General features: G+C 32.9%; 4 protein-coding genes across 15 annotated transcripts; 1 reads left to right on the top strand and 3 right to left on the bottom strand.

Moving 5' to 3' along the window:
- Positions 1-2,394: 2,394 nt before the first annotated feature.
- On the bottom strand, positions 2,395-4,973 carry LOC142519306 (cullin-1-like). Of its 4 annotated transcripts, XM_075622277.1 has the most exons (8): positions 4,702-4,972; positions 4,249-4,348; positions 3,855-4,040; positions 3,715-3,762; positions 3,348-3,551; positions 3,087-3,164; positions 2,816-2,902; positions 2,395-2,513 (listed from the first exon to the last, which is right to left on the bottom strand). In XM_075622277.1, the coding sequence occupies exons 1-7, from the start codon at positions 4,860-4,862 to the stop codon at positions 2,822-2,824; spliced, it is 858 nt and encodes a 285-aa protein (XP_075478392.1). In that variant the 5' UTR covers positions 4,863-4,972; the 3' UTR covers positions 2,395-2,513; positions 2,816-2,821. The 4 variants fall into 4 exon arrangements, with proteins under 4 accessions (XP_075478392.1, XP_075478393.1, XP_075478391.1 ...); XM_075622278.1 differs by lacking the exon at positions 2,395-2,513 and having other exon boundaries at positions 2,567-2,899; XM_075622276.1 differs by lacking the exon at positions 2,395-2,513 and having other exon boundaries at positions 2,567-2,902; positions 4,702-4,971.
- Positions 4,974-6,573: 1,600 nt separating this feature from the next.
- Positions 6,574-8,463, bottom strand: LOC142518782 (acyltransferase GLAUCE-like). The gene is made up of 2 exons (XM_075621597.1): positions 7,876-8,463; positions 6,574-7,595 (listed from the first exon to the last, which is right to left on the bottom strand). The coding sequence occupies exons 1-2, from the start codon at positions 8,332-8,334 to the stop codon at positions 6,702-6,704; spliced, it is 1,353 nt and encodes a 450-aa protein (XP_075477712.1). The 5' UTR covers positions 8,335-8,463; the 3' UTR covers positions 6,574-6,701.
- Positions 8,464-8,929: 466 nt separating this feature from the next.
- On the bottom strand, positions 8,930-11,606 carry LOC142519255 (pentatricopeptide repeat-containing protein At4g21190). 8 transcript variants are annotated; one of them, XM_075622214.1, is made up of 6 exons: positions 11,490-11,606; positions 11,070-11,205; positions 10,317-10,415; positions 10,030-10,173; positions 9,698-9,910; positions 8,930-9,433 (listed from the first exon to the last, which is right to left on the bottom strand). In XM_075622214.1, exons 2-6 carry the CDS (start codon positions 11,202-11,204, stop codon positions 9,116-9,118), a joined length of 909 nt encoding a protein of 302 aa, XP_075478329.1. In that variant the 5' UTR covers position 11,205; positions 11,490-11,606; the 3' UTR covers positions 8,930-9,115. The 8 variants fall into 8 exon arrangements, with proteins under 8 accessions (XP_075478329.1, XP_075478326.1, XP_075478330.1 ...); XM_075622211.1 differs by having other exon boundaries at positions 11,473-11,602; XM_075622215.1 differs by having other exon boundaries at positions 11,118-11,205; positions 11,473-11,601.
- Positions 11,607-12,535: 929 nt separating this feature from the next.
- Positions 12,536-14,982, top strand: LOC142519461 (uncharacterized). Of its 2 annotated transcripts, none has more exons than XM_075622490.1 (3): positions 12,536-12,745; positions 12,866-12,987; positions 14,499-14,982. In XM_075622490.1, the coding sequence occupies exons 1-3, from the start codon at positions 12,589-12,591 to the stop codon at positions 14,784-14,786; spliced, it is 567 nt and encodes a 188-aa protein (XP_075478605.1). In that variant the 5' UTR covers positions 12,536-12,588; the 3' UTR covers positions 14,787-14,982. The 2 variants fall into 2 exon arrangements, with proteins under 2 accessions (XP_075478605.1, XP_075478604.1); XM_075622489.1 differs by having other exon boundaries at positions 12,538-12,745; positions 12,863-12,987; positions 14,499-14,975.
- Positions 14,983-22,306: the final 7,324 nt, after the last annotated feature.

Here is a 22,306-nt window from a genome sequence, read left to right as displayed (position 1 = left end):
TTGCAAATATTTACTGATTTTTCTTAAATATCAAATTTTTGTGAAGTTGGTAGATTTAAGGGGGTGTATTTATTCTATACTTTCAAAGATTTTTAATGACTTTTTTTAAATGATGGACTTTTGTGGAGTTGATAGATTTTTATTGACTTTTATGGAATCTCATAGAATTGTAAAACAAATTTCATAGACTCTTATAGACTTTTTTTCAAGCTTTTTGTAGACTTTTGTAAACTTTTTCATAGAATTATGTACATTTTGTAATTTATAATTGTGATTTATTTTTATTAATTTTTTTAAAATAATTATTGGACATAGATAACCTCTTCAATTTTAAATTATTATTTTTATTTATGAATTTAAATGAATTTTACTTACTTAAAAGTTAAATCAATTTAATTTGTGAAAAACGACAAATGAACTGTCCAATTTATTGAAATCAAAATTTCAATTCTTTATGTCAATTCAACATATTAATAAATAATATTTTTATAAGTTTATAATAAAATTTTATTAAAAGAACACTCAAAATAATGAGTAGTCTTTTATAAAAAAAAATCTAATCATTACTGACAATTTGATCAACATCGTTCTACATTCCATTGGCTATGATATCCCTCCATGCATTAGCATTTGCTCGTTGTTGTTTTTGAGTATTAAATAACTGATCAAAGTCGTCGCTTTCATAAACTTGTGCTGATGAAGACAATTGAGCTTCATTATCTAGTTCAATTTGAAATTCATCAAATTGACACTTCTTTCAAAGAAAATTGTGTAATATAGCACATGCCAATACAAGCCCTGTTAGAGGTGGGGAAAAATACCGAATTTTCGGTATACCGAGATTACCATAACAAAAAAATATTGAATTTACCGAATTTTAAGTATACCGAAGATTTCGATACGGTACGGTAACAATACCGAATTTTTCGGTACGTTAACGATATCCAATTTGAAAATTTTGGTATATACCGAAATACCGGAAAAATATACAAAATTTTAAAATATATAATATTTTAAAATAATAAATTATAAATTTTTTTTTAAAATGTAAGGTTTTTTGGTTCGGTATACCGAAAATTTTGATATAGTATCGGTATGAATTTGCTTATACAATAATTTAATATATAGATTAACTAAAATTAAAGAAAATAATTAAAAATAAAATGTTATATAATAATTAATAAAAAATTTAAATTTTAATTATGTTTTTAAAAAGTACAAATAAAAGAAAAAATAAATAGATGAGAAAAGAATGAAAGTTTGTATTGAATTTGGAAGATTTCTACATCCAAATCTTTAGGTTGAATCAAAGACTTTTGTTGACATTTTATTGTTGTACCTTAGGCTATAATTCTTGTACTTAATAGAATTCCATAGAGTCATTAAAAGTCTATTGACATTTTGAATACCTATAGACTTTTGTAGAGTTTTTAAAAGTCAAGTTTGAATACCACATGACTTTTTAAAATTCTACAAAAGTTTACATTGAATACCTCTAAACTTTTATGGAGTATATAAAAGTCTAGTTTGAATACCTCTAAAGTTTTAAACTCCATAAAAGTCATTAAAAGTCTATAACCAATACACCCCTTTTATACCGACATTTGTAAAATCTCACATATTTATAATATTTCACATAATCTTTCTTGTATTTTATCTGCAGGATTTTTATTGATATTTATAAACTTTTTCATAGAACTCATAATATAATATTTTTTTATTTATGGATTTAATTTACGAAAGAGGATAAACAACTCAATATTAAATTTATTGCAATTAAACTTCAACGTGTTTATTTAAACAATTAATATTTTCAAAAAACATGGAACAATAATTTTCTATATCAATAAATAATCAAAATTAAAATAGTTTCATTCATAATTTTTTAATGTAAAAAATATATCAATTTTGTTTATGACAATATCTCTAACAACAAAATAAATAAGAAAATTATATATACCAAAAAATAAAAAATAAATACGTTAAATATCTGTAATTTTTGTAATATTAAAAAAATTAATATATTTAATTTCATAAAATTTCATATGATAGCGAATAAAAATTAATATTTGATGTGTCTACAAATGTAAGAATATAATTTTATTGTTCAAAAAAAAGAAAAAAAAAAGAATATAATTTCATACAATATAATTAGAAGAACCCACGATCGTAGCCCAAGTATCTGGTAACCACTCGAGGTTCCTTGAAAAGCCATCCACTTGGATCGTGGATATGGAAATGAATTGCTGGCTCGAAAGTAGATCCTTCCATGGTTTTGACACGCACCTGCACTTGCCTACGGATTTCGCAGGAAGTCTGGAGAGGATTTCGATCAAGATTTCTTGGGGGAACTGGGAAGTCATCGTATCAACAAGTTTTATTCATGTTTTCAACAATATTGATGATATAAACATTGTGTGAAGCTGAATATTTAGAGAGTGTTCATGTATGCATTCGGTACAACTTCACAAGGCAATGTGCCAATGTGGATGATGCATACTCGGTCCGCAGTTTTGTAATAAAATTTTACGAGCCCGACCGAACTCATGAGCTTGCAAACAAGGTGTGATCGCAGCCAAGTACAGAAGATTCACTCATTTACATCAGAGACTTGAATTATCCACAAAATAGAACTTGCCACTTTCGAACATCCATAATTCATACAGATATAACAAAGATAAATATCTATTTCGATCCATCAAGATGTTAAGGTCGATACGGATACATACATATATAAATGGCTCACTCCATATACATACACAAATGGTTCGATACTCTAATAAGGACACGATCTTGAAGATGCTAAATATCAGTTATCGGATCAAGCAGCTGCCTCATCCAAATGTTTCTTTTCTTCAAGCTTGCTCGCGTGTACCGTGAGCAATTCACGTTTCACGACCTGCTGCAATGAACAACATCTTCACTTCATCAAGAAACTTTGCTTGGTATTAAAAATAATGAAATTTTTCTTCCCTTTTTTCTTCCACTTCTGTATTTCGCATATACATATGTATAAGTTGACTCAAACGCATAATTGTTTTAAGTCTCCAGGCACATGATATGTGGAGAAAGAACAGCAAACGAACCTCTAGTAGTTTGTATCTGGTTAGATACCTCAAATAGCTTGAAACTCTGCTTTCCTCTTGTTTTAAGCACTCTTCAACCTACATCACATATATGGTGAACAAAAATAAGACATCAACGTGTCGTCGCACAGTTTTCATATTTCGAGTCTTCCGATATATTATACATTAAATCCTCCACCACACTGATTGTATATCCTATAGAATGTAACATAAGATCCTCACTAACATCTTCAATAGCAAAACTATAGACTTGGGATTGACCTTAACCATGTAATTCTCATAGGACATAATCGAAATCCAGTCCAGGGCTTTTTTTGAATAGAATTCGGCCGTGGCATTAACCATTGCTTCTTCAAAGTCTTTTTCATTGTATTTCAATGAATCCGCACCTATCACCACATATATATCCAAAATTTCTTTGACAAAAGTTTGATCAATCTGTTCACCTTCACGCTCCCTGTCGATCTGAAAACACGTGGTCACCGCATCACCTCTATCATGAACTCAGACTTAAAATTAAACCAGTGTATCAAGACAGATATGTATGTGTGTGTTTTTAGTATAGAAAGTAATCATAGATTTAGAAATTCATCATTCTTCAGCAGTGATAAATTGGAAGAAAACTCACCAATGATAGAATTGCGTCTGTAACTTTCCCATTGATTTCACCGCAAATCTACAGAATATAGGAGAAGTTATTATCAGATTTAATGAAAGACGACAGCAGTAATGATTCGGCATTCAAAAGTCAAGAAGATTCTCACAGACCAGTTTATAGAAGGCCAAGTAACTGGTTTCTTGAAGTGATACTAATCTCGCCTTCGGTATATAGTATCTTTCAAGGTAAAAACAAAATCTCGAGAGCCATCGAGTCAAAATTCTAAAGTTAGTCCATTGTTTCAACAATTCTTTCAATAAATCTTGATTCTCCTTTCCCCTTAAAGATGGCAATACCTGGAAATCATGACGATTGGGAGAAAACTCAGCACCTTCTCAAGTTGGTTCGCATATATATTTATTAGCAGAAGACAAGCGAAATAATATACTGTTTAAAGGGCCAAAGTAATGTTTTAGGAAAAACTTAATCAGATTTGAAAAATTCGTTTCATTTTGGTTTTGAGGGCAACAAAATAAGCATGTACAACAGCAGAAATCTGCTAACCTTGGAAGAGATGTAGTCGTGAAACGTTTTTCCATATTGATCATACATTTTTCGAGTGTCAGGACCAAGTGGATTAGGATAACATACCTCATAAACACACCTGGTTCATGATGTAAGGAAGCACTATTTTCTCAAATATTTAACCACAATATTCACAAAAAACCGGTGCAGTATCCTTCATTTCATCAATCTTAGGATGATCAAACTCATTTCAGTGCACAAATATTCAGTTTTGAATCACTTGAACATTACAACCCACATCCGGCAAATCACAATATTGCCCTGTGCAGAGATAAATTCCTTGTCTTGAAATGGTAACGTAGGAACCACAGATTTTCAATAAAGTTTCAAGCTTGATTCAAACATACAGATAAATCAATAGAGATAAATTTCATGTCTGGAAATGATTTCATAACACGACTTCAGAGTAACGAAGTACTAAGACGAGGATACGTGTAAAACCGCATGTACTCATCTGAAGTGATTATCTGAGAAAGGCCTGGTCCTTCATGTTCAAGATGGTGGATAAGCTTGTCGATGCCTTCCTGCAAAATAGGCCACGCCTCTTCAAAAGTCCGGGCATTTTTCACGGCGCCGGCGGCATTGTCAGACATCTTCAGGGCGGAGATGGTGGAGATGAGAATTGTCAAGTGAGAGGAGAGAAATCATTGACCGAACGACTTGCAACAATTTCTCTGTTTATAGTCTACAGATATTAGCTAAAAAAAATGGTCTACAGATACTGACTAGTTGACTAAGTCTAAAGTCAACATCAGACAAATCGTTGAAAAAAGGAAAAAAAACATTAAAATATATGGGAATCTGCTGTAATAATGGATTGAGATGCTCGAGTGATCCATCCCGTCCTAACTAATTGGGCAGGCGTGGTTCGAGAAATTCCCAACCCACCCAAATAGCAGCCGGCTCGCCCATCGAGTGATGGGTTGCGGGTCAACCGTCCCAACTCATCAAATATAAATGAAAATTGACAAGTTTGCTCACCAAATATACAACTAGATGACAAATTCTCAGTTGATCAAATGATTTTGACATATTCGAGTCGATCCGTCTCATTGATCCATTTTAACAACTATAATTAGAAATCAAGTCGGACGCCTTTGTTTGAATATATTTTTGTTTCAAAGTGTACTCCCACTAAAAAATGCGGGCTTAGCGATGGTTTGTTCCAGATGGTCACAAAATGAATGTAGAGGTGACTAATTAAATGCTAGTGTTTTCTTGTAGTGGATCCGCAGTATTTCCATCTCCCCATATAACATCACGCATTTATTTTTGTAATAAAATTTATATCAAAATTTTAGTTATCATAAATTAAATTGATCCATCTTAAACTTATATCAATACATATCATTAAACTAAAACTGATCAAGACTACAAGTGTACTAAACTTACGATGTTATAAGATTTCTTGAACAGACAAATCGAGCTGCTCAACTATTTCGATAAGATAGAGTTTATTCATCAGCATGACTTGAACCAAGCTGTTTGAACAGAACAAATCAACTCGAAGATCATTCTGTCAACATTCTATGAAGACAAAGAAACTATCTTCAATTTTATAATAAAATTGTCAGCATGGACAAAAGAGATGAGATTATAACTGTCAGAATTCTGTTTCTGAACAGATCATGTTGAAGTAAATAATGTTAGGAATTTCAGCTCATTAGGGTTTTTGAACCGAGCTGAAGTGAGTTTGTACAAGTTATTGTACCGATCAAATTTTCTAGTAAAATTTTTCTGGAAACAGAAGAAGGGGAGACGTAGTAATTTAGCATTCGAACTTCCATAAACAAATTCTCGCGTCCTTACTTGTGTTATTGAGATTGTTATATGTGCTGATAAGTCAACTTATGTAAAGTGAGCTGTTGCATTTATATTTATTATGCTCACCATGTAATTTGACTTGTTTTCGAACTTAGAAATTGATTTTAGTATCTTAAATTACTAAGTATGATTAGAATATTGACATGAACTGTTAGCACAGTTTAAATTTAACATTATTTGATATATTTTGTATAACAATTCATTCACACCTGTCTAAATTGTTTATTTTCGATCCTATCATATTATCCTCAAGTTTTAACACAAATATATCATTTTGAAATCGAATTGTTTTACATACGTCATTTTTCATCGAGAGTGCTGATGTAACACTACACACATCAACGTCTGATCGAAAAAAATATTAAAAATAAATTACAAGACTAATTCTAACAATAATTATACATGCTAACTTTTGGTAACACCACATAAAAGAAATTATAATAACCTATACAAAAATTTAAACATCAGACTGCAGAAATTATTACATTATATTATTAAGTTACACGAAAACGTGCTTCTAGCTAATCAGATAAAAATACCATGCACTATATGTATGTTCAGAAAAAAAAGAGAACACAAATCAACTTCTCAAAGCATATCCAACAATCTCATATCTCAAAAACACAAGACTCGAACCTCTCCATTTTCTCCTTTTTTAGACCCATCCACACATTAATTCCTATCCCATTTTCATCAGATAAAAGAAGAACAAACTCATCATTCCCACTCACAATCGGACCACCATATCGAGGCTTTCCAAATCCAAAATCAAGCTCTTTAAATGGCAGTTTCCACCAAGCTGACACATAGAAACTTCCATCACAAGTTGCTGGAATTCCTTTGTGAACTTCCAGCCAATCTATAGCTGATCTTATATACTTATCTGTCACTCTTTCCCTCCCTTTTTTCACGGTTTCTACCCCGAAAGATAAGGGTTTTTCGATCAAATCCCGAGCTTTTGCAGTTGCAAATGCTGTAATTACAGCGTTTCCTGCGAACGAATCCGGTAGAGGTGGTGTCGTTTCATTCCTTATGTCCACAGCAAAGAGAACTGTTGAATCTTGATCATGGTTTTTCTCATCAAATACTGCCTTTGTTCTTGCCCTCCAAATGTGTGCGGCAATGGCTTCAAAGGTTGAGCACTTCAAAATGGCTTTTTGTTTCAATAGTTTGAGCGTTTCAAAACTGAAAGAGAAGAGTTTGTGTGCATACTTTTCGGAGAAAATCAGTGGAGATGGTGATGTTCTTTTCTGTGAGGTGAAAGATGATGCGAGGGATGCTGTCTTAGCAAGTTTTACGTATTCTTTATGTGGATAATGAATTTGGGGTGGATTTCTTGCTCTGATGCAAGTTCTGTCATTCTTGATGGGTTGAGATTTTAAGCCTTCTCCTCTGCATACTGAAGCAAGATTATCAAACATTTCACTTGCTGATTTCCCGTCGAGAACACCATGGTTCGACATGAATCCTATTGAAAATCCACCACATTTAAATCTTGTAACCTGAAAAAACATCAGAGAATATGGAATTTCAAAGGAAGAATGTTCATTGATCACTCCAATCTTCTATCTGACACTTATGGTTGAGACCAATAACAAACCCCACTCTCCGTGTGTGATTACCTGTGTAAGACACTCATAGAGACATGATGCTTGGATCACTATTATTTACAACTTTTTGTGTAACAAATACTTGATCCTACACGTCGTTTTATCTCATGTTAAAAGAGCATGCGTTCACATACACAAGCACAAAATGTGACAGAAGGTCCTGTGATATTACCTGGATAGTGAAAACAGCAGTTTCTGCTAGGCTTTTATACAGCCCGGGACGGTGAATCAGATTACTAAAAGTGGGATTCGGGTAGGAAAGATTTCCCAGATCCTTGATTGAAAATCTTGATTTTGCACTCACAAAAATGACTCCAGCATTATTGCAAAAAAGTTCCATTCTCTTAGTCTCATCATTGAAGTTAAGTCTTCCAGCCATGAAATAATAAGGCCTCAAAAGCACTTCACTCACCGCTTTTTTCACCTTATCCGCGACGTCAGTTGTATCTGATAAAGTCATATTTGAAGGAACTTCGTAGAAAAAGACTGTTTCGACCGGAAAAGTTAGTGCTTGATCTATGTTGGATAAAAACATGGTTTCTACAGGTGTAGGATTGCTAGGAGAGAACAGTAAAGTCTGTTCCTCTTTCATTAAATCTTGTAATGTTAAAGAGAGAGTGTGGGAAACCATGACGAAAATGCTTCGATCTTACTGCCTTTTTCAACATATTGTGCACGTATTTATATGTGGAAGGTGCAATATTATCAATTTCTTATACTATTTAGTCTGTGACTATTGGTGAGAAAAGTGTGAGTAAGGTTTTAGCGGTGCAGTGTGGAACTTGATCGGTCAAATGGAATATTTTATAGTTGAAAATAACGTACACTTACAGTTCATGGATCTGAAATATAGGCATGAAATTGTCATTTCTTGATTTCAATTGGATTCTATAAGTTGTTGCATGTTTTTTAGGAATTTCTTGGGGCTAAAAACTTGGAGTTCACTTCCAATTCGAAACAACTGTATGACTTGGGAGTGTGTAAATCTTTAAAGGTCCAAGAAATTATATTATGCACGCCAAATATCTTGTTCTTGTATAGAGATGCTAACTCAATGACTAGAAAATTTAAAGATTTCTTATATAACTGAAAGCGACTACTCTGTTAGTTCTAATTTTTACCAACTCTTTTTCCTCTAATTTTTTGTTAGTAAATAACTGAGGCATCTTCTAGAAAAAGATTTAGACAAAACAAAAAAAAAAGATATCATTCAATTGAATGCATCATAAATAAAACCAAGTATTCTTATATAACGATAGATTACTTGATACAAAGTAGAATCTGTGGAAACATATACATCTATGATACAAAAAATTTCAACAAAAGTTATATGTATCAGAATATACTCATGATCATCTAATACTCATTCCTTGTGACAGAGTACAGAATCTAACTTCAGGGAACAAGGAAAACTAGAACTTGCTATACATATTATCTACCTCATTGCATTCATCAAAACTAATTTCAGGATTATCATTATGATCCATTAAATCGCTATCGTCTTCTTTGTCAGGACTTATCTCACCGTCATCATCTGTTGTACCAAGATATTTTGCTCTGACTCTGATACGCTTACCTTTAATATATCGGTATTCCCATTTTGGCGGCGGATATTTTCTATTTAATTTTTGGTACTTGTCCAACATGTCAAGCTTTTTGAATACATCCCCGACCATGTTAACGACCGGCATAGTGGGTCGAACGCCGAGCTCTTCCATGTCAGCAAATATCTAAATTTGAAAAGAAGATTCTTTTAGAGAAGCAAATCTAGACATATGTCTGATTCCTTGAAAACTCAATACTTTATGAAGACGTAAATATTATACAATTACAGTGCATTTGATGCAAATTAGCCAAATTCAATCTCATCTATGTAGTCGAGATGGAAATATAATGCATTTTTAAGAGAGTAGGGTTCATATTTAATTTTTTCACGAAAACTGTATAAATTTTAAATTTTTTGGGTCAGTTAGGAATTGCAGAATAGGAGGTACCTCAAACATCTTATCATGCATGTCTCTATGATAATAGATTGAGATCATCCTTTGAAAGAAGATACGGGGCATGCTTTCCAAGTTTTCAGAAAATAGTGTCCCCCAGAGAGCTTCAGCTTCATCAAGTCGTTCATCCTCTGCCAAAGCATTCAGCAAAGTGTAATAGCTTCCCATTGTTCGCCCTTGACCTTTGCTTAACATCCATTTTGTTACCTGTGCTCCAATGTGCAGTAAGATCAAGTTATGTCAAGCAACTAATAGAGAGAGACTAAAATGTGCATTTATATACCTGAATTATTCTCAGAGAGACATTAAAATGTGTATTTACATACCTGAATTATTCTCTTCCACTCCTTTTCATTTTCAAGGCTTTTCAAAGCTTTCTTCACTGTAATCAGGGGGAATTCTAAATCCCATGCAATAAAGGAATCAAGTGCACCATACACCTCCTCTTTGACATTTGATAATCCCTTAATCTACAATGATCCAATGGAAAAAATCACTATTTTTTTTGTTCAAAGTGCTGGCTGGCAAGAAAAAGAGAACAACTTACAATGTCACGAGAAGATCAAACATACTTGTTGCCAAGCATTATATCTTACAACGGAGAAAAACTTACACACTCAATAAGCTTCAGGGACTTTGAAATGGTCCCTATTCTCTTTTTGGTTTTCCAGACACGGGGATACCTTGGTCGAGGACCCTTAGCACCACATTGCTGAAAAATTTATCAGTAATGTGAGACATCTGTCAATACACGGGATTGTAGAGAGACTACTTGTTCATCATATATACACACACACACTAATTCAAGGATATGTATCAGATCTAAAGGAATTCAATCAACATTCTTTTTTGTAGAAAAACAGGCAAATCTTCATATTCTTGCTAGAAGCCCTACAAACATGCTTTTTAGTTCCAAATTCAACACAAGCTAAACCAAATATTTCCTCAAAACCATTTCCCTGCCACAAACTGAACTTCGCCGAATTTTGGCTCTGTCCAGTTGATTATTCTGTACGTTATAGTTATGGTTGGTCTTATTTTCATCCCAGTGAGAAATTTTCCTATTTATATACGGCCATACGGGGAATTTGAAAATCACACAAACACCGAGTGCATTTTCCACTTAACCAGAGTATCCAATAAACTTCACTTAAGGTCATTAAACAGCACACGTCCACTTAATTTTCTTGACCTTCCGACTGATTTCATGGGATAAGAGTGCACAAAAAGAATACCAGAAAACAAATAAGTAACATACCACACTAAGTAAACTAATGCAGTATCGGAGCAACGAAACATTCAAACATGTTTGACTTTCAACAAAATAATACTCATAATGCAGAGTACTGGAGAAGTGGGCGCTCACAGTTTTTGCAGAAACTGAGAACATGTCCTCGTTGATGGGAAAGCTTACCACAAGATTTCGGCAGCTGTTCTTCGAAAACTGAACAGGTTCCAATCCTGTACCGAAAATTGCCAGAGAATGCCTCAAGCCGAGCATCCTGAAACAAAAGCAAGATAGGAATGAGTGATTAGAGAAGATGGAAGTTAAATTTAGTGAATAAATATTTTCCATGGTAACCCAAAATAAGTTCATTCCCCAATCTGACAACAAACTAAGAAAGATTCTCCACATATCGACTGGATACTGTTAAAAAGAAATTCCACCGGGTAACAATTTGACAAGTTTCAGCAGTCCCAAAACATCATTCCCAATAAACAGAACTCGCGATGTAAATTTACAGCCTCAGATAAAACAAAATTCATACACGAACAATCAACCCACTTCGGCAAAGACGGAGAGATAGCAACTGTTTCAGAAATCCAGAACGCAGCATTTTGGATTTTCGAACAAATGTTGGCAAAAAACGACGTCGTCGGGGAGCAGACTCGTCGGGCTGCAAAATTTTCCAGACATTGGATTAAGCCCAATAAGTGAGCCCAATTATTTTCAAATGAAGCATAAAAGGACGCCGATGTTATTGGACTTGAACCCAATGAAAATGATTTGACCAAATAGTAGTTAGTATTGGATATTCTCCATTTTCTATATCAATAGTTATAATAAAAATACGAAGTGATGTGCTAACTTGTTTGATAAAGTAATTAGGCAAAAACTTGTGAGACACGGTTTTATGGATCGTATTTTGTGAGATAGATATTTATTTGGGTCATCCATGAAAAAATATTAATTTTTATACTAAGAGTATTACTTTTTATTGTGGATATCGGTAGGATTGACCCTTCTCACAGACAAAAATTCGTGAGACCGTCTCACAAAAGACCTACTCCAGTAATTATTATCATAAAATCTAGAAATTCATGATTTCATTATATAATAAATTTTATGTAAAAAAATAACAATTTTTTTCTAAACGTATTCCAACTAGATATCTTTTAAAGAACGGTTTGATCATGATATTGTAGTTTCATTTAAATAAATATTTTATTTGTAAGAAACATTTTGAAATATATTTTTGAATAATTTTTTATATTTAAAATTGTGAAAACTACTTTTTAGATTGAATCTAATAAAGCTTTATCTATCTTTTTAGGATATATTTGATAAATGAACGCAGTATGCAATAATTCATCAATTATTTCTTTTCTAGTTATGAGAGGATCAATTGGATTATCGATGACCAGCTCGAGTGGATGATTCTTATTCCATCAGCGACTTGGTTCAAATAGATTTGGAAGACGATAATGTATTGGGCTGAAAGTCAAACGAACAGCCCATGTGTCTCTATCCTTTGATATTTCTATTAGCACAACGATTAGGCCCATTGGAAGCTGGCCCATTATTATTAGACGTGGGAGACGATGAAGTTGGGGTGGGAAAATAAATTTTCAGAAAAGGAAGGGTGGATTTGGAAAGAAGATTAATGGGTCAGGCACTCCGTCGAGCTACTGGAAGGATCGGCGGGTCCAGAGTTGATACGACGCCGTCTCCCTCATCTCTGAGCAAGCCCATTGAACGCCGGCCACCAGCTGCTCCCATCAACCAGGAACCCTTGAATTCTGGCGTCACTTCTGACTCTGGTAATTTAATTGAGTAGCTAATTTACTGAAAATGTTCTGAAATTTATATTCGTAAAAGCTTTCTAGTGATTTGGTTGTTTTAATGAATTTGCTATTTCCAAATATGGATATGTTCAGGAGGTGCATCGAGAGTGAATAGCGACAATGTGCTTGAAGATCGTGATCCACAATACGATGTTATGCTTAGTCAAATGGTGGGAAGAATTCGACCCAAGCCTGGAGGGAAGCTTGAGATGGGGGAGGTGAGGTTCTAGAACTCAGTACTCCTCCATTTGCTGGTTTATTTGCTGTATGTATTTATAAATACTCCTGATAGTTTTTGTATTCTGTTCATCGATAGTTCTTTTAGTACTTTTTGAAAGATGGGAATTTGATTCTACTGATTGCGTAATTTATTCTCACCTAGTTGAGCACTCCAATTGAATAGAAGTTTAGATTTTTTCAAGATTTTCTTAAAGATGCAAACTTTGCATTCCCAAAGTCATTCTTAAGTTACTTCTTTGTTCCTTCGAGTCATTTGTTGGAACTTTCATTTTGTAGGATTGAGAGAAGAAAACGTTGCTTTTCTTGTTTCATAGGATTGAGATTTGTTTTATTTTCCTACCTTGACACCTTAGAAGTCACTACTTCATGTTGTACCTCGTTCTTTTTTATTCAATATCTTTTGTGATTATCATCTTGAAATGTATGGAAAAGTGATAAGGTTTTTGTTGGAACCATTTGATTGGCTTTTTTCCCGATTTAGATGATTAATTAAGAAGGTCAATCTCCGAATACTCCCCATGGTACTGAGGTTTTGTGATCAGGAAGAATCTGCCATTTTGATTGGTACATAGATAAGCTCACTAGCTTCATTTTTGTGGAAGTTTCATTTGAATTTTCAATGATGCTTGCATGCAATGTCCGAAGGATATTTTCCTGAGCCAAGCCTGTGACAATCGATGCATTTATCAAATTCTAAGTGGGATTTTCATTTGCCTGAGAAACATTCCTATGTACCCAAATTTCCATATGGACAAAGCTATTGTGAAACCTTGATCATCAGCTCATGTTGTTGTTGACAAGAACTCAAGAGCTTGGCTAGGATAGAGAACGTGCGGAAGTTTATTTGTAGTGGTCTTGCGAACAATTTGTGGAAATGACCCTAGAATTATCTAGTAGTAGTTCCTGTTACCAATGGCATTTAGTGATTTTTCCTGATGGCTTGTTCTGTGCCATTCTAGGAACAACTGTTAATGCATAATATAATATTGTTGTATATATTGCTCCTATGCAAAATAGAAAGAATGGCACTGCATAAGACATTTAGCATGCAAATATTTTCCGTTGAAATATTTTTGTCCTTTTAATTGTTAGTGACATCGTGATGCCTTTACTTCATCTCCTTTCTTTTGTCATTATAGAGGAAATAAGGATTTTGCATTTTGTGTTCGATCTATCAACCAAATTCGCAATAGTGCAATTTTTACTGCAAGAGGTATAATTTTTCGGATTTGTGATGTATTGAGACCGATTAAAACCCCTTTAGTTTCCACTGAACATCACCTTACCCATACAATCTCTAGTTTCAACTGACTATATCACAAGAAACAACACTGACACTAGCACTGGCATGGTATTTGGATTTTATTAGGATTCAAAGGCGGAGTCACTTGTCCTAATATTTTTTCCAATTAAATCCATTTAATTAAGGGCAAGCCTGATTACAACACACCTTGATCAAGTTACTCAAATACCGGTTTTTCTTTCACAGGCCTCTGTGGTGGAGAAATACAAAAGGCCTTTGCCAAAATTAAGGAATACTACCCAAGATTCCAGCCGATATGAGGAGAGGCCTGCTTCTCCTGGAACCCTGAATGTATCACAGCTAAGGGAAATCATCCTGCTGTATGAAGGCAAGGCCGAGGACCATGATGGCCCGATGGATATCGCTCAGATTGCTGGTCGTTTTCGTGTTGATGTTACACAGGTTCAAAAGATTGTCCAGTTTGTTGCCTCGTTTCCCGAGGTCAAAAACAAAACAAAAAATGACCAAGAATGAACTACCCTATTCATCTGTGTCTATATTTGCGTTTTCGTAGTGTCTTTGTACGAGGAATAAATTTTGTAGAAATGAGAAAGTGTTGGCTATATACAAAGTGGACAAGTAGTGAAATTTTGTTCTATTTTGGTAAATAGGAACTTAAACTAGCATGTTGCACTGTAGAGTGAAGCTGATGCATTGCTGCCCACTTATACATTCAAAGGAAAGAAATTACTTAAAATTGGAGACGAGAATGAAAAATAAAATACAAACGAAGGCTAGAAAAAGGAATCTAACTCAAACAGCTGTTGGGCATGTTGTTAGTAAATCCCTTGTGATTATAATTTTTTGTTTTTTTACGATTTTGATATTATATTTTTCAATATAAAGACAAATACTTTCTATGAGTCACAAGGAATCATAATAAACTTAACTTGAAAATGTGATGGCTCAATTAATTTTCGAATAATTGTATATAAGATGTGATCGATCAATGAGTTCAAATGATAAATTTTGGTCCTGATAACGGATTAGAATTAGTCTTTGATCTGATGAAACAATATGCATGTATCAACAGAATATTAAATCTTCAATCTCATATGGTGAAGAGAGCTTAAACTTATGGATGCAAAGATTTGTGAATTGTCTACAATTTAAATCTTTTAAAACTTGTATTAATTATTTCCATAGAATAAAATGAAGATTCACACACAATAGTTATCAGGAAAATTTAACATATATATTAATCTCAGTTTGTTGATATCCTTGACCTTGTACTTGACTAAATATGAGTCATTGATCTACCGAAATTCCTGATACACCGAGATAATTCGAAATCGCAAAGAGCACGATCCTGAGAACAATATGATGTAAAAATATTCATTCGTTGTAAAACACACACACCATTAAAAAACGCAAAAACTCATATAAAATTGTCTAACGAGTCAATTTTGCGCGACAAATTTTCTACCCGACCCGACAAATAAAAAAAATATAATTTTTATGTCAAAAACATTAGTTTTCACTTAAGATATAGATCGGATCGTTCCGTCTATTCGTGAGATCGTCTCATGTAAAAACTACTATAAAACAAATCAACTAGTCAATTATATATATTTCTCAGACAATTTTCTCATTTTTTAAACTATTTATATATTATCTGTATGTGGATAAAATCTTCACAGAAGGCGACATAAATTCTCAAAGCAAGATTTATAATTATTGCTTTATTATCAGTCCCAATCCCCATAATATATACGTATATATTCGTGCATGTACCATTACCAGCCAATGCGGGCCATATATTCAACTTTGATATTGACATACATAAAATATCTTGTCCCAAAATATCTTGAAGTTTAACATTTCAAGTTCCAGCGACAGCTAATTAACTAATCGATGACAACTCAAGGCAGTTAGTTGCCTTTCATTTAAACGATTAAATAAACATTTACGTTTTATGTCTATTCAAAATAGATCGAGCGCTCGTCGTTTTATCAATTTTATTTTCTGAACATAAGAAATACTCAAAATATCTCATAATACATGCATGGAACACACAAAGAATCAAAATCTGGCTTTTCCAAAGGGGTTGTTCACGTTCACATGCGCTTGTACAAATGTTGTTCTAGACCATTTCCTTTATATCTCTTTTATATTTCCACTTTTACTCAACATAACAGCGAAGCATGTTGGATAAAGTGTGCAGGGTTTCGATTAGAGAATACCTATTATGGTGGGGTATGTTACGACGTCGGTGTTTGTTGTCATCTCCCGTGAGTCGTCTGAGTCAAATGATCTCTGCCTCTTATAGAGGAGTTTACTAACATCGATAAACTTTTTTTTAAAAGAAAAATAAATATTTATTTTTCCCATTTGATGAATTAATTAATATATACTTTATATATATTATATAAATTAAGAAGCTTGAATGTAAATGTTGGGTAGATCACGTGGCATCTCGTTGTCTACTGATTGGGATACAGAAAAATATTATTTAGGTGATGGAGCCTGGAATTCAATTCTATCTGGACTAGAATTTTAAACTCTAAAATCCTTTAATATTTTAAATTTATCTACCTGGGCTAATATCAAATTTATCCAAAATTATACAAAAATTTACATATAATTTTTTTAAAAAAATTTTGAACCAGTCCGGGTGAAAAGCACTGTGGCTCCGCCCTGCTGATGCCAACTCAACATATATAAAACTCATATAACTGCATGTGTCCCATATATATACATATATATATATCTCAGTTCTATGCATGCATTTTACGACAATTTGGGACTTTTGTTGGAAGTTGGGTAAACCAATGGGATCGAGAGTGCAGCAGTTCCTATTTAATAGAAAATATTTTTATAATAGTTAACGAAATTGAATTTGTCCTTCAGATTACAATATTTTCGGTACAATCTATATCTTTTGATTCATTGACTGTAAATTCGTCGCTACCCTTAAAATTCTCGTGTTTGACATAAAATGTCACACATATATGTTTTATTTACGTTACACATGCATTGCGAGTGCATAATTGCTAGTTATTTATTAGGTAAAAATTAACTTGTGTGAGACAGTCTCACGGATCGTATTTTGCGAGACAGATATCTTATTTTGATCATCCATGAAAAAGTACTATTTTTTATTGTGAATATCGTTGGGGTTGACCCATCTCACAGATAAAGATTCGTGAGACCAGTCTCATAAGAAACCTACTTTATTTATTAAGTGTGAAAATATTTTAAATTTTTTCGTTACAGTGAAAACACGAGAATATAAAAATAAATAAGCCGTAATATTGAATTCATTTTCACATTATTGATATACTAAATACAATTGGTTCTTTTCTACAAATTTTAGAGGCCCGAAGTCAAATGTATCTCTTCATTTCTCTTATTCTTACTTATAGACCGATCATTATTATGTATTTAATAAATATTTTATAAATAAAGTGTATTTCTTTTGAAAAAGCGATACACACACACATTAATGTGTTTGAGTGTGCTATATTTCAAAGAATCATATACTACTATTTTATTTACCGAATTATGTTTTATTAATTTTGTGAGAAGAATTTTCAGCTAGTTAGTGGCCGGCATATGAGCCCACATCTGATGCAAGTTTTTTTTTTTTTTTTGTTAAGGTTGTGTTTAGATGGAATAATTTGATTTGAAACGAGAGATTTCAAGAACATATTTGAAATTATATCTATTTCGGGTTTAGTTCAAATTCAGCGGATTTATCATTAGATCTATATAAATTAACAAACAGGAATAATTTCAAACAACCAAAAGGATTTGAAATATATGACTCCAAATCTCTCGATCCAAACATACTCTAAAATTCTCCACAAAATTATTTTCATGTACCATATATCACAACGGTTTGCATGGACAAGATTTTCGAAGATAGATAAGACCCACCCACCACTCATGCCAGACCCTAAAATCATAAAATGATGCAATTTATAATTAAAATGGTTTTCATGTTTATATAGCTTATGCATAGTTAATCCTGGGAAATGTACATTCCTTTTCTTTATCATTCTCATAATTATATCCAATATAGAATCAAGTTTTAATAGTGAGCATACATAGATTTTTTTTTTATTAAAGTTTTAGGAGTTTGGTTTGAGAAACTAATGAACTAAAAGCAATTTTTCTTTAATGATATTAATTTGCTTAAAAATATATTATTTGGTTAAAAGAGTAGGTTAACGGTCTCGCATATCTATATTCATGAGACGAGTCGGCTCAGTCTATATATGTAGTGAAAAATACATTTGACATAAAAAATAATTTTTTTCACTCAAATAAACGTACATTGCACAATATTTCTTCGTAATATAACTAACAAAAAATAATACTTTTAATTTACATTCAAAAATAATTTCTTTCGACATAAAATAATATTTTTCATAGATAAATCGTATCGAAAATCCGTTCACAAAATTGAATTGTGAGACGATCTCACAAGCGTTGTGTGATTACAAAAATTGCTTTAAAAAAAATGATTTTTTAAAAAAAGCTTTTGAAAGCATAAGCCTAATTAGATAACCTGCAGCTAGGGGTGAGCAAGATTTCGGTTAAACCGATCGAACCGAGCCAATTCGAAAATTCGGTTCGGTTATTTTGGAAATTCGCTTTTCAAATTAAAAAAATTCGGTTAATTCGGTTCGGTTACGGTTTTAAAAATTTTGAAATTGGTTAACCGAATTAACCGATATAATAAATACTATTATTTAATAAATTTTTATTATTTATCAATTTTTATATATTTAAATTTTTAATTTTAAAATCAACCCTAATTCTGATCTAATTCTAAACGCTTTGGCTTTCTCGTTCTCACTTCTCTATTCTACACTATTGACTTCATCCGTCGCCCACCTATCTCTCGTCACCGGTCGAGACGATGCCCGTCTATGTTATATATTTATAAAAAAAACATGTACGTATTAATTGTATTCAAACAAAACTTATACATTTGTGATGTATTTGATTTTATATTTTTATGCATTTATGTAGACTGTAGTGTTTAAGAAAAATTACATATATAATTAAATTTAAATCACAATTTTTTTTAAAGCTAATAGGTTAATTCGGTTACCGACCGAATTAATCGATTTTAATTCATTTCGGTTTTCATCGGTTATGAAAATTAATTCGATCGGTTCGGTTATTGATAAATATTTCGGATCGATTCTGTTATTGCTAATTCGGTTCGGTCGGTAACCAAACTGACCGAATGATCACCCCTACCTGCAGCTATCCTTTCGAAGGCATCAACACCCTAACATTTGACCGCATCTATCACTATACAAACAAAGCTACATAGCATTATCTAATGCGTGCGTATTCTTCATTTACACCTCAACTATTCCAATGGATTACGCAACTATTCTATGTGTATATATACGATATCCATAGCTCTAGCTACATGTATACACGTAATTATCGATGGGCTAGCTACAAGATTAAACTATATATCTAATTCGAAATCAGAAAAAATTAAAATTTGAATTTATACTAAGTTCTATTTATATATAATTAAACATGTTTATTGTAGGTTGTGGGTTAATGGGATGGTATCCATATGATAGTACCTCAATCTTGTATCCAAGAATCCATATCCTGCATGTGATTAATATTAATGATGACAGTGCTAATGTAACAAAATATATATATAATAACACCAAGTGTTATGGTAGTATCATCAAGGTAGTTACCTGATGGTAATTTGAATTCGACTTTTTTAATCATGTAACAGCTCGAACACCCCCGAATATTAATTTCATAACATTCAGGAGCTTAATTAATCTATACGCGAACACAATTAGATATTGTGTGTGATATATTTTTACAATTTGACGGGATGCGGTGGGTCCAAAACCAAAATCTTTGTCTTGACAAGAACAATGTTGGGCATTGGTCGGGTCAGGCCCGGTCATAGGACCATTGCTTCACGAGGCACTCTAGAAAAATTTTCTATTATTTGGGAAATTTGCATCCGATGATCCCTACAATGCCTGCCATCACACTTCACATTTTTGGGATAAAATCAAAAGCCAACAATCTTTCTCGCAACCCCATATGTTTCGCCCGATTTTCTAACCTTGTTCCGAACTTTTATTGATATTTTTGTACGTACGTGTCCCTTGAATTTCGTCGAACTTCTTAAAACATATCTAATCGAAAAACTTATTGTCATCCAATCCATGAACATCAGTCAACTTGTAAAACAACTGATTTTTTATTTTTTTTCGCTGTCGATAGATTATATGTAACTTATTTAAATCTACACTAAACCAATGGATCGATCTATCCATATAATGATCAAAATTCACCATGAAATACGGCAATCCATTTTCTTATGGCCCTACCAATTTACCAATTCTTGAACTTGTACGTATTTTCCAAATCAATCTGTTGTCTGAATCGAGCTATCTGGCTACTGACATCATGTTTTGGGTGTTACACCAACATACATGCTAGTAAAATATAATAAACATGTCGCGCGCTTCGCCCTCACCAGAGTTTCGGGACAGATACAGTCAACATGAATTAAGAAAGTCTAAAGTTTTATATTTATTTTTTTCATGTGATCAATCATACGCTGATTGGGTAAATTAAATTTTAGCCATTTAACTTGCATGTTTTTTTTTAATTATTTTTGTTCATGTTATCGATCAATTAACAGTCTTAGTTCATTAATCAAGAATTTTTTTTTCGATTTTAATCATTTTCACTTAATACTGACGTAGAATCGGATATGTCAGTCATGCTATCACCATGTCAGCATTTTTCGGAACCATGTCGGCACTCGGATGAAAATGGCCGCTAAAACGGGAAAAAGTGCAAATGAGCGGACTAAGACCATAAATTGACGGAAAAAAGAACAAAAAATTGAAGGCAAAAACTTGTGTGAGACGGTCTCACGGGTTGTATTTTGTGAGACGGATCTCTTATTTGAGTCATCCATGAAAAAATATTACTTTTTATGCTAAGAGTATTACTTTTTATTGTGAATATCGGTAGTGTTCACCAGTTTCATAGATAAAGATTCGTGAGACCGTCTCATAAAAGACCTACTCAAAATTGAAAAACATGTATATTATAAGACCAAAAATATAATTTTCCCCGTCCTAATTAATTTCCAGTCCCATTTATTATTATTCAACTGCTTCGCGAATCCGAGTCACATAACTAAATTTTGAAATCAGACTGATCAATGGCATGAGTTATTTTCATGCTAAAAGAAATCCCATAATCTTTAATCTCCTCAAAAATCCTTAGATCACAAATGTCAGCTGTTACATTCCTTAAGATACCCAATATTCTCAGATAAATTCTTGCATTGCCGACAGTGTCTTTTTCTCTTAACCTCTCTTTTAATATTGGAAATTTCCGATGAGAATTTTCAAGTATTTTGAAAGATTCCTTCATCCGAATGGACGGGCTCAATTTATAAAGAAGCGAATAAAGATGTCGGATTCTTCTCAATCCGATCATAATATTACTGTTTCTTCCAAACAGTGCTCCAGAAGTTCAAGAATTTTATAGTAATAAAAAAATTAACTTTTAAAATTATAATCCAAAGTTACTTAATTGGAGAAATTTATCCGACTAATAGTTAAAAATATATATTTTAAATCGAATTATTTTACGTAAACTTTGACCAATCATGATTCGAGAAGTATTCTGACTCTCTCAATCTTGACCATGCCCGTACCCGTTTCAGCTGGGCCCAATCTATCCACTATTACAATCCGGCCTCCAATTACTTGCCAAATAATTTCTCCGAGTCTTACCCTAGTTATAGTCAAGGAGGTGTAGAAGACTAGCTAGCAGAACAAGATATGCAAATGATATAAAGTTGTACTTGGATCGATCAATTTCAAATCTATGGATTTCAAATGTATTTTTGTAATTTTAGAGAAGTAATATCTTTAAATCCACATCTTGCATGTTTGTATAGTGTTTCAGGTTAATGAGGATGGATTTCAAGTTCACTCAATAATCGAGGTATTTAAAGTTCATTT

The sequence above is a fragment of the Primulina tabacum genome, chromosome 11 (assembly GCF_025594145.1).
Source record: "Primulina tabacum isolate GXHZ01 chromosome 11, ASM2559414v2, whole genome shotgun sequence".
NCBI lineage: Eukaryota > Viridiplantae > Streptophyta > Magnoliopsida > Lamiales > Gesneriaceae > Primulina > Primulina tabacum.
Note: the sequence above shows the minus strand (reverse complement) of the source record. Positions and strands in the feature narration are given on the sequence as shown.

Bases quoted from the DNA above. Each gene is read 5' to 3' on its own strand.
- LOC142519306 (XM_075622277.1), bottom strand. From the start codon at position 4,862: ATGTCTGACAATGCCGCCGGCGCCGTGAAAAATGCCCGGACTTTTGAA. The intron at 3,763-3,854 runs GTCTGTGAGAAT...TATATTCTGTAG, and splicing joins ACTTGGCCTTCTATAAACTG to ATTTGCGGTGAAATCAATGG. The intron at 3,165-3,347 runs GTCAATCCCAAG...TATGTGATGTAG, and splicing joins ATGAGAATTACATGGTTAAG to GTTGAAGAGTGCTTAAAACA.
- LOC142518782 (XM_075621597.1), bottom strand. From the start codon at position 8,334: ATGGTTTCCCACACTCTCTCTTTAACATTACAAGATTTAATGAAAGAG. The intron at 7,596-7,875 runs GTAATATCACAG...ATGTTTTTTCAG, and splicing joins CTGCTGTTTTCACTATCCAG to GTTACAAGATTTAAATGTGG.
- LOC142519255 (XM_075622209.1), bottom strand. From the start codon at position 11,339: ATGTGGAGAATCTTTCTTAGTTTGTTGTCAGATTGGGGAATGAACTTA. The intron at 10,174-10,316 runs GTAAGTTTTTCT...GGATCATTGTAG, and splicing joins CCCTGAAGCTTATTGAGTGT to ATTAAGGGATTATCAAATGT. The intron at 9,911-10,029 runs GTATGTAAATAC...ATTGGAGCACAG, and splicing joins AGTGGAAGAGAATAATTCAG to GTAACAAAATGGATGTTAAG.
- LOC142519461 (XM_075622489.1), top strand. From the start codon at position 12,589: ATGGGTCAGGCACTCCGTCGAGCTACTGGAAGGATCGGCGGGTCCAGA. The intron at 12,746-12,862 runs GTAATTTAATTG...GGATATGTTCAG, and splicing joins TGGCGTCACTTCTGACTCTG to GAGGTGCATCGAGAGTGAAT. The intron at 12,988-14,498 runs GTGAGGTTCTAG...TTTCTTTCACAG, and splicing joins GGAAGCTTGAGATGGGGGAG to GCCTCTGTGGTGGAGAAATA.